The sequence below is a fragment of the Siniperca chuatsi genome, linkage group LG17 (genome assembly GCF_020085105.1).
Source record: "Siniperca chuatsi isolate FFG_IHB_CAS linkage group LG17, ASM2008510v1, whole genome shotgun sequence".
Classification (NCBI taxonomy): domain Eukaryota; kingdom Metazoa; phylum Chordata; class Actinopteri; order Centrarchiformes; family Sinipercidae; genus Siniperca; species Siniperca chuatsi.
In genome coordinates, this window is record NC_058058.1 from 20121616 (window position 1) to 20133535 (window position 11920).

Below are 11920 nucleotides of genomic sequence, written 5' to 3' on the forward strand. Positions count from 1 at the left end.
GATGCTGTGGCATGACCTTATAAAGGCAGTTTGTGCTCGAAAACCCTCTAATGTGGCTGAATTACAACACTTCTGCAAAGATGAGTGGGCCAAAATTCCTCCACAGTGCTGTAAAAGATTCATCGCAAGTTATCGCAAACGCTTGATTGCAGTTGTTGCTGCTAAGTGTGGCCCAACCAGTTATTAGGTTTAGGGGACAATCACTATTTCACACAGGGCCATGTAGGTTTGGATTTTGTTTTCCCTTAATAATAACAACCTTCATTTAAAAACTGCATTTTGTGTTTTCTTGTGTTATCTTTGACTAATATTTAAATTAGTTTGATGATCTGAAACATTTAAGTGTGACAAACATGCAAAAAAATAAGAAATCAGGAAGGGGTCAAACACTTTTTCACACCACTGTACAAACTTTAATAATGGAAATGGGCACATTGTAAGCATTGCATGCATCTGTGGTCTGAAAGCATGAATTGTCCACAACTTTGAAAACTTGAAGAATCAAAGAAATTACAACTCCATTTAAATATAATCTAATAACATAATATAGTAGTCTTCTTCATGGTGTGTTCAAGAGCAACTTTCAACCAAAGACACGAGGTGACATGAGGCAACGCATGAGGTGGTCTTAAACAGCATTTGCACTTTGACATCAGTTTGGTATGTGTGGGACCTAACCATACAGTATAAGTGTTTAAACAAGCAGAATATGTAGGGCAGCACATTGGCCAAGAGAGGGAGACCTCACACTGAGAGAACACAGAGTGGTAGTAAGGTCAGGTGAACCAGGTTCAACAAAGCACAACATACCGGAGGGAGCAGGCAAGATACCCTGTATGTGATAGAGACAGGGGAAAGCTTGAGATGGATTAATCAGCAGTCTCTAGTGTAATACACTGTGCAATAAATAACACAATAACTTATAATATGTAACTTTGATAACTAAAAATGATTTTTACTGAAGTATGTTCCAGCCAAACTGAACTTTGCCTCTACTGCCAGACTATTATCATTTAATGATTCACAAAAATAATGATAAAAGCAAGAGGAACCTACAAATGACATACTGTACCTGTCCATGTGCTGATGTCTTATATAATGGCTGAATCCTTTTGAAACATCATCATCAAGTGGTTTGTTAAAGCTTGGTACACCCTAGCTGTAGACTTACAATGAAACTGTGTGACCTCAAGGCTCATCAATGGTTCCATCCGTCAATAAATACATTCTGGGTTGGTTTCCGAAGTGGCTGATACAGATACAGTGGCTAGAGGTAAAGACTCCTGTCATGGAAAGTCTCAAGCATTGGACCACCAGTGAGATTTTTATTTTAGAATATGGTCTCAAATAAATGTTTGGGATGTTTTAACCAAAGGGTCAAAACAATGTACATTACACTAGGCTAAGATAGTAATCACCTACTCATACCCAAGTGATGCTCAAAAATGTTTTTGATACATTAGTCTATAACAAGGAGAACAATTCTGTACAGTATGTTTATAAAATTATGGAAAAATACAAGGTAACAGTAGCCTGGCATCACCAGACTAACTCGCAGATGCGTATTGAATGAAACATGAGCTTGACAGATTAATTTGGCGGCTGATGCAACACGTGTTGCAGGTGGTGTGGTTTCTCGAGTTAAACCAGAGGTATTCAGAACTAATGATGGCAAAGTGATAGTGAACCTTGACTCACGATTGAACTGTTTTACTGGTAACACAAAAAAGATTCTATCTGTTCCAACACCTCTCACAAAAGCTGCACAAAAAGATATTAACAACGTAACAATATGCTTGAAAGTGCTAAATGAGTGCAGAGAGGATATACCAAGATTCGTCTCGCATGACCTAGATGAGCTCCCCCCTGTTTCGTTCAATCACATTGATGTTTCGTTGCTTCTAGGCAGAATGGAGCAAATAAATAATGACATTTGTTGTATGAAAAGTATTTGCAACAAAGCTAGATCTGAGCCTTGATGCCGTTACTCTCAGTGACTATCTAAAAGAGAAATTGGGTTGGGAGGTGTCGAAAGACTGAATCATAACGTAGCAGATTCACTTCATTTCATGTCACTGTTGAATGTAACAAAGTTGCAGAACTGTATGACGCTCTCAGCACAAAAACAATCCAAGGTAGGATACCAGGTGGCGTGACAATGCTTTGGAACTGTAAATATGACCCACTGGTGAAAGTGGTAAGACCGTGTGTTGATTGGGCTATTGGGGTAGAGACTAATTACAATAACAAGAAGTTTACAATCATAAATATGTATACACCTTATGAGTCTTACCAGTCTGAGGATGAATTAGCATTTAGCACAGATTAGCATTTGTTCATTCCTTCATTAAAGACAATGGTTCTACTTCTGTTTTTGTCATTGGGGATTTTAATGCTGACCTGTCAGATAGAAATTCTATATTTGCAAAACACACAGCAATCTTATTTTATCCAGTAAAATGTTCCTACCTGATAAGAGTTTTACTTATATTAGTGAAGCTTGGCACACAACGTCTTGGCTTGATCATTGTGTATGCACAGGCAGATGCTCATGCCTCTCTGGATAATATAGAGACATACTATGGGATGGCCACCTCTGATCATATACCAATTGTTATCTCTTTACATGCTGAGAATATACCTGTTCTGGCCGTTACAGGTAATGATGTTAACTCAGGGAAGCTGGACAGGGCAAATCTAACTGAGGACAGATGTTTCACCATAACTGATCATTTGCTTATTAATATTGAACTGCCTAGGGATGCTCTGATGTGTTTTAATATGAACTGTAAAACCCCATGTCATGGTTTTGAAATTTGTGCTATGTATGAGCATATTGTCACAGCTCTTAATGCCTCTAGTAAACATAACAAGGTGCATAACATTAAAGCTGGATGGAATGATTTTGTGGCTGAGCAACATGCTGCAGCTAGATGAGATTTTAAACTCTGGTCAGAAGCAGGGAGGCCTAGACAGGGTCATTGCTTGAACATAAAAAACTAACCTAACACGGCAGCGGCGGGTGGCCGCCCACCATTGAGTCTGGTTCTGTCCAAGGTTTCTGCCTCTTAAAGGAAGTTTTTTCTTGCCACTGTCGCCAAATGCTTGCTCAGGGTGGGATTTGTTGGGTCTCTGTAATTAATATTATAAAGAGTACGGTCTAGACCAGCTCTATAGGAAAAGTGCAATGAGATAACTTCTGTTATGAATTGGCGCTATATAAATAAAATTAAATTGAACTGAATTTAATTAACCAATGCAAGATTTAAACATGCTCTTCATTGTATTAAAATAAATAAGAATACAATGAGAGCTAATTCACTTGCCAGGAAGTTGCAGAATAACAACCATTATGACTTCTGGAAAGAGATCAGATTATGAATCACTAAAAAAATACCCTTACCATCAAACATTGAGGGCGGATGTGGCCCCGACAAAATAGCTGAGGTGTGGCGTGAGCATTACTGTAACTTAATTGCGTTAAAAATAATGTAGTTGTAGTGAAAACATGACAGTCAGGTCAAATGATGTTTATGATGCCATTATGATGCTAGATGATAACAAGGCTTGTGGTATGGATTATATTACTGCAGAACATCTAAGGAATTCCAGTTATGAGCTTTATCCTCTGCTGGCCGTGTGTTTTACTGGTTTCATAGTTCATGGTGTCCTTTCAGATTCTATCACCTCTATGTTGTTAGTGCCTGTCATTAAGGACAAGGCTGGTAAACTAGACAGCATGGATAATTATAGACCTATTGCCATTGTTATTATTCTCTCTAAAGTGCTAGAAAGAGTCCTGCTAATGGAAATGTTTGTTCTAACCACTGATAATTAGTTTGGGTATAAAAGAAAACATGGCACTGATATGTGTATTTATTCTCTAAAGGAAATAATTGCTAAATATGGAAGCCTAAATTCCACTGTATTTATGTGTTTTATTGATGCATCCAAGGCCTTGTTTGCTAGAGGTGTTCCAAAATATATACTAAATACTGGTATTCTGGTATGCTCATCAGACACTGCGGGTTATATGGAACAATATTATATCTGCCCCATTTCATGTAAATCATGGTGTTTGCCAAGGTGGAATTCTGTCTCCTATTTTGTTCAGTGTGTACATGGATGACTTATCGAAACAATTGAATGGGTGTGACACCGGCTGTCTTGTTGGAAACTCATCATCACATCACATCATCTTATGTATACTGATGACCTGGTGATTTTTAGTCCATATAGTGCAGAGCTGCAGCAATTACTGAAGGTCGCTCAGTACGGCAAAGACTATGACATTAAATTTAATGCCAAAAAGAGTAATGTCATGATAGTCAGAACTAGAGACAGGAAACTAGTTTTTCCTGTGTTTAACTTGAGTGATCTTCCTCTCATGACATGCAAGGAAATAAAATACCTTGGCCATTTTCTCACTGATGATTTGAATGATGACAGAGATATTTATCGACAGTGTTGTAAACTTTATGCTCAGGCTAATATGTTGCTTCGCAAGTTTACTATGTGTTCTGTCAATGTAAAATGTTCATTATTTAGAGCTTTCTGCACATCTATGTATACAGCTCATCTTTGGTGCAGCTACAGGAAAAGTAGTATGCGGAGACTTACAGTGGCTTACAATGAGGTTGCTGATTCAGGTTCCTAGATGGCATAGTGCCAGCCAACTGTTTGTGTTATCTGGTGTCCCTTCATTATGACTGCTGCATGGGAGAGTGAGTTTCACATTAGATGAAAGGTAGGGTACTGCCTGGGCCACTGGATTCACACCCAGGATCCTCTTGCAATGAGGGAACAGTGCTAACTACCGTGCCATTGTTTTAATGTTTAATGTTTGATTAAACTGATTGACTGAATGGTGGTATAAAAACAGAAGTGCAAAGTGTGCACCGGCTAATCTGTGGACTGCACCAGATAAAGTCAAAGATCATAAACTTGGCAAGTGCATACACTGAACTGTAAGATCACTTTGACTTCCAAGAACGATAGTGTAACGTCTCTGTTTCAGTGGGGTCGCCATGAGACTGGTTCTTCCTAACCCAGGACTGGATCACAGGATCCCTTCCTATGAGGATCTGGAGAGGATGGAGAAGGAGGAGGCTGGGGACAGGCCCAAGTGGGACAACAAAGCCCAGTACATCCTAACCTGTGTGGGCTTCTGCATTGGGATTGGCAATGTGTGGCGATTCCCTTACTTGTGTCAAAGTCATGGAGGAGGTAAGCTCAGATGAAAATGGTAAAGGAACATCTTATGATTAAGCTGTCTATGGGCAGTCAATTCTTGAATGATGATTGACAAATTATAAGGGGTGAGGTACCTAGGACTACCCACCTTTTTGGTATTTTTCTGTCTTTAAAATATGATTTCCTGGAGGCACTTATTGTATTGGCGCAACATTACATTTAGCAGAGAGTAAATGTAAAAAGGCCAATGCTGATATTAGATATCTGAACTGTGAACCCTTTCACTTTCAAAAAAAAAAAAAAGTGGTCCTTTGTGCATATGTTTGTACTTTGCATGCATTTCAAATACTGTAGACTGAGCCACACGGGATGAGACCATTTTCTAAAGCTAATCTAACAGTTGAATCTGATGTTCAAGACCTTACATCATGGATGGCAGTTGTAAGATTGCAAAGATGGCTTTGTGGAGGTTAAAAATACTGCTCATGACTGTACAGTACAGCACTATTTCCATTAAATTTGGGTTTTTATTACCACAAATGATAAACTTTGGCTGATGTCAGGTGTCTGGATTTTCAGGCACTTTGGTATTATTAAGCGCCAAGATGGATATCGAAGCAATCAGAACAATCAAAATTTCCTAGTTGTAATTACAACTTAGATGTTGACATGAATGCCATTTACAAATGGGACACTGCAATTACAGTAACGACAGCAGGAATATATTGCATGAACGCACAATTGCCACAATTGCCACAATTTGTGGCCACTAAAACAAGCAAGCCTTCAAGCTATCTTGCTAGCTTGTTAGCTAATGTTTGCTTACAATAAATATCAGTAACTTGGACTACACTACACATCTTAAAATAGTTGCCATAGTGGCCAGTAGTTACCAGTAAGGTTTCCTAAGTATAAAATAAAGTAATTTTAATTATAACTTTAAGTTAATACTATTGCCTGAAAGCCTGTAGCAGCGGAGTGAGAAAACACAGCAGATAAAGAAAGGCAGGCAGGCAGGCAGGCTGAAAACGCCTATGACTGTCATAAATGCAACAATAAAGATGTCAAATGTGCTACTGATCATACATTTTCCAGGTGCCTTTTTGATTCCCTACCTGATCCTGCTGGTGCTGGAAGGAATGCCTCTCCTGCTGCTGGAGTTTGCCATTGGCCAGCGTCTCAGGAAAGGCAGCGTGGGAGTGTGGAGGGCCATCAGCCCTTATCTGACTGGTGTTGGTAAGTAAAAAAAAAGGCTCTGGAATCATTTGTCCAAAGCAGAGGCTAAAAAAACATTGGCACCACAACATTACAAAGCTGTTAATTAATAAATGTCTGCATTGAAGTGTGATATCAGTTAATGATTCTGTCTGACTTAGGCATTGCCTCCATGCTGGTGTCCTTATTGATTGGACTGTACTACAACACCTTAATAGCCTGGATCATGTGGTATCTCTTCAATTCCTTTCAAGACCCGCTTCCTTGGACCCAGTGTCCTCTCAATGACAATGGGACAGGTATTTGAAAATACACAGAGATATACTCAAGCACATTAAGCATCCAAACACTACTCATGATTAAAACATTTGCAGACTATTTCTTGCCCCTTCAGGATTTGTACCAGAGTGTCAACAGAGCTCCACTGTGGATTATTACTTTTACCGAGTGACTCTGAATAGTTCGGCCTCCATATCTGAGTCTGGGGGAATCCACTGGCCCATAGTAGTCTGCCTGGTAGCTGCCTGGACCGTCATCGCTATCTGCTACATAAGGGGGATCGGCACTTCAGGCAAGGTTTGTCGGACCTTCAGTCAAACAATATGCATGCACAGTGGCCACTGTCAAACTGTTATTTCATGTTTTTCTTTCCTCGTCACGACCTCAGGCGGTGTACGTCACAGCCATCCTGCCTTACATAGTGCTGGCCATCTTCCTGATCCGAGGACTGACTCTTAAAGGCGCCCTGAGTGGAATAAAGTTCCTCTTCACACCAGACGTATGTTTGAAATTGCTAACGTGAAAAAAAACAATTATGTATCTCATAAAACAAAGACATCACATTCTATGCTTCCCTCTTGCAGATTGATGAGTTATTAAAACCAACAACTTGGCTAGATGCAGGTGCCCAGGTCTTTTACGCCTTTAGCTTAGCATGGGGAGGCCTCATCTCTTTCTCAAGCTACAACCCTGTTCAGTAAGAGACGTTTATATACAGAGCCGTTCAACTCTTATTTAGCAAGTAGCAGCCATTCTCAGACATGGTGTGTCCTGAATCTTTTGACGTTTTATTTCCTTTTCCCAAGCAACAACTGCATGCAAGATGCTGTGATCCTGTCGGCCGTAACTGGCTTCACCTCAGTCTATGCTGCCACAGTCACCTACACCATCATTGGCTTCAGGGCCACAGAGAAATATGACAACTGTATCAGTGAGTGAGTAGTCACAGGGTTTGAGTTTCAATTAGGCTTGCGTGGTATCTATTTTTTCATACCTTCCATTCATTTCACCGGGGTATTCAGTATATGACGGTATTTGTGTAAAAATAAATAAAATTTAATTTAAACGTAAAAGCTGAGCTGCTGGTGATAGAAGTCATTGTAGCATGTATGACATTGTCTAGTCTACAATGCTGTGTGTCTAATATGCAATTAGCCTACTTAGACGAGTCTTGCTGGATTTAAAAATTCATGGCCCTTAGAATAATGATAGATTCTTGCTGGAGGACCCAATGACAGTTGTTGTTGTGGTGGATATGGACACATCAATGGGCTGAACGGAGATGATTTCTAAATACCCTGGTTTACCTTACAAGAGTACAGCTAAACCAAATTTAAAATGTTTTCTAATTTGCTGGATTTTGTTTACAGACTCCAGTAAAACTGGATTTTTTATATTTTTAATTATAACTTGATAAAGAAAATGCTGATTTTCCATCCATTATTCAAATTTATAGGATCAAAAAATACCAATTGTATTTGTATAATGTGTAATATAGTTACTAATCAGTGACATATTTTGCCCCTAGAAACATCATGACATTATCAAATGCATTTGACCTTCCTGAAGACAGCATCACTACAAGCAACTACGAGGCAGCCTTTAATCACTTCAACAGCTCCTCTCCCGATATTGTTCTTGGATTGGACATCAAAACCTGTGACATGCACAAACTTCTCAGTGAGGTGACTATATTGATGAAAATCTATCAGAGTCCCACGTTATTTGTATTCTTTGCTCCTACCTGCATTGCGACTAATGTGTGTGTTTGTGCAGGGAGTGGAGGGAACAGGTCTGGCCTTCATTGTGTTCACAGAAGCCATCACCAAGATGCCTGGTTCTCCAGCCTGGTCTGTCCTCTTTTTCATCATGCTTCTCTGCTTGGGACTCTCAACCCTGTTTGGCAACATTGAGGGAGTGGTGGTCCCACTGAAAGACCTGAATATGTTACCTAAAAAATGGCCCCAAGAAGCACTAACTGGTATTCTGTTTTGTAGTTAAAACAATCTACACATTGGCTTTGCAACACCAGATGAATTGAATGTTTGAGTTCTGTTTTAACACAAGCTTGTTCTTGTGCACGTGTGTTTCAGGAGTAACATGTGTTGTCGCCTTCGTCATCTCCCTGTTGTTTGCGCAGCATTCAGGGATTTATTGGCTAACTCTCTTTGACAACTTTGCTGGATCTGTTCCACTTCTGACCATCGGATTGTTTGAGATGATAGCTGTTGTTTACATCTATGGCATAGACAGGTGAGTGCGTAAAGCGAATGTATTTGGTTAGCATGGTATTTTATGATATTGTACAGCCTACTGCAAAATAACCATATTAGCAACCACACATCTGCACAAAAAGAATGTGCTGTTTGTGTTTGAACATGCAGTCATCAAGCTGTAACTGTTACATTTTATGTATTCAGTTAAAGCTGCGTGAATCACTATCTTTATATCAACAATGGAAAAAATTACTACATGTATGTGCAATGTTAAAGGTGTCGCTCCTTGTAAGAAACCCACAGATAGTAGAAAGACGAAAAATTAATTTCATAATTGAGAATGACTCCCGAATGGGAGCCGAAACGTCTTGATTCTGAAAACAGTGTCCAGATGACTACGACTGAAACCTTTTCTACGATGGAACATTCCTGGACGAATGAGGGACTACATCGTCAAACCCACAGATAATTATCACCAGACTTTGCAGTTCCCCTCTGCTTTATGGACTGTTTTCATGTCTTTCAGCTCATTGTTTTGGTTGTACTGCCTGCAACTTTACTGTTTATTGATTACTCTCTTTATGTTGTGTCTATTTTAACATAAGCCTGTGATATACGTATGTTTTGTTCTGTTTTTTTATGTGCTGCTGCTATCTTGGCCAGGACACCTCTGTAAAATAGATTGTTACTCTCAGCAAGGTACTTTCCTGATAAAATAAAGTTATACAGTATTTTACAATCTTGTGTGGCAGGTTCAATAAGGACTTGGAGTTCATGGTCGGACGTAAGCCCTCCATCTTCTGGCAGGTTTCATGGAGGTTCATCAGTCCTCTCATCGTTCTGGTTATTTTAGTTTTCTACCTGGTGACACAAGCCCAAGAAGAGCTCACCTATTTGGTCTGGGATCCCAACTCTGTAAGCACACAAGCTCATGAAAGTTATCTGTGTTCATTTATATTTGGGTGTATCAGTTCTGATCTCAGTGTTAGCTGGTCCATCATTTTGTTGCCTTTTTTTCTAATCATGCCTCGTTGCAAAACAGACAAATTCATTAACCAACATTTTTATGATAAATGTTGTTGATAGCACAGCATATAGTGATACCAAATTACACTGTTTTGTGGTTTACAGGAGGAGTTTCCATCTCTGGCATCAGTACCTTACCCTTCATGGATAAACGCGGCCATCTTTCTTTTGGCGGGAGTCCCCAGTCTGGCAGTGCCTGTGTATGCATTATGTCGGCTGGTCTTTGTTTGCTGCAAGAAAAAAAATGAAATCCAGTGAAAAAATTAGCCAAATTTCTTAAATTGATTAAAACGTTATAAAATTCATAATACAATAATATTATTTAATGTGTTGTGTTACTTTATAAACAAAATATTGTTTAAATTATAACTGCAAACAGTGGTTTCATATTTATATCCATCCACAAGTTCTTAAGGCACAATATTGAACTTTTATTGATGCACTTTGGTAAATTGCTCATATATTTGCTCATGTTTTGTGCAATTTCATTGCTGCCCTATAAAATATCTGTACTGTATCTTTCTTTACTAGAGACAAAGACAGAATATACTGTTTTCCAACCATCCATGTTCTATGCCAGTCGTATATAATGTCTTACATTAATATAGCAGGCTTGTGAGTTTTGCCATTAAAATATTTTTGTCTCATTGAAATGTAACATTATGTTAATTTCTTACAGTATTTTGCCTGCATGGCAGGAATTATCAACAACTTGGAATAACTTTAATAACTGAACAGACTCATACCTGATGACCTGAGAGGTCTGACTATAGTCAGTGAGCAGGTCAGAAATGTATTGGGGACTTTCTGTTAATGATTGAAGATGTAGGTCTGCTTTCTTTTAGTGTAGGTCCCTGTGTAAAAACACCTGTCAATCAGTTTGGAAGCGATAGCAGTTTAAAATCTTGTGTTTGGAATTTTGGTGATGGTGCAGCTCCTTTGGATACATTTGGACTATGGATTGTGCCTGTTATTTATTATTTATTATAATTATAATAAATAATATTTTTATTATTTTCACAACCTGTTAATTACCCAGCTCTGACCAGGATAGACTGTGAAAATAGAAATGAATGTGACAGGGCTCACGGTGATTTTAGAATCTACAGTTTCTGCTGTCAATCCTGTTATTTAACACAGATTCACTCTAGAGTACAAACCACGTCCTGATCGTCCATTTTCAACATCATTGTCTACTGCTACACTTTTAAGGCCAAGTCTGCAGGTGAGTCCACTCCCAACCAGACACCCAGTGATGAGGAGAGTTTCTCCCTGAGTCTGCAGAGGAGGAAATGTTTAAGCAGCATGGATCCTGGAGAAGACACACTAAGGTTTTCCAGAAGGTTTTCCCCAGGATAACAGACAAGGAGATCCTGAGATGCTGATTTCTATGAAGAGGTGGAAACTGCAGCTCTGGCCCTCGGCAACTGTCTGGCTGGTTGGTTGTTCACTGATCACATTAGAGACCCTGGGCTTGTCTCCGGCACTGAGGTGAAACCATTCAAAGTGTCCTGTTGGAAATTTTTAAAGGTTGGGATTAGAACTTCTACAAACTACAACACCAGAAGAACCAGGCTTTTGAAAACAAGATGGTGGGGCATATCCACTTGTTGCTGCAAAAGGAGGCAAAGAAATACGGGAAAAACCTTCCTTAAAAAAACTCAAATACCTCAAGGACCTGAAGCAAGAAATGAAACAGAGCTGGGAACTGTGCCAGCTACTCAAAGTCACACTGGGCGAGGCTTTGCCGAATACCTTGCTGACTAGAGAGAGCCTGACGGAGGATGTTACGATTGCCTTGGTGGCCTGCAGCCTCATAGCGACAGAGATCATAAACTACCTCAAGCCTACTGTGAGCTTTTTAGCCGACACCAAGCCTGGAGATGAGACTCCATAGAACCTCAACATCCCCATGGAAAAAGAGGAACCAGAGCCAAAAAGTGAGCTGACCGAGCTGGAGCTGCGTCTGTAGGAGGAGTGAGCACAAGCAA

At 39.5% G+C, this 11920-nt stretch overlaps 1 protein-coding gene across 1 annotated transcript; it reads left to right on the forward strand.

The window, feature by feature from the left end:
- The first annotated feature begins 4882 nt into the window (after positions 1-4882).
- On the forward strand, positions 4883-10947 carry LOC122864161 (sodium-dependent neutral amino acid transporter B(0)AT1-like). Its single transcript, XM_044171322.1, has 12 exons — positions 4883-5226; positions 6289-6429; positions 6570-6707; positions 6803-6984; positions 7076-7186; positions 7272-7384; positions 7494-7622; positions 8216-8372; positions 8464-8668; positions 8781-8940; positions 9656-9818; positions 10035-10947. Exons 1-12 carry the CDS (start codon positions 5028-5030, stop codon positions 10185-10187), a joined length of 1851 nt encoding a protein of 616 aa, XP_044027257.1. The 5' UTR covers positions 4883-5027; the 3' UTR covers positions 10188-10947.
- The last annotated feature ends 973 nt before the right edge of the window (positions 10948-11920 follow it).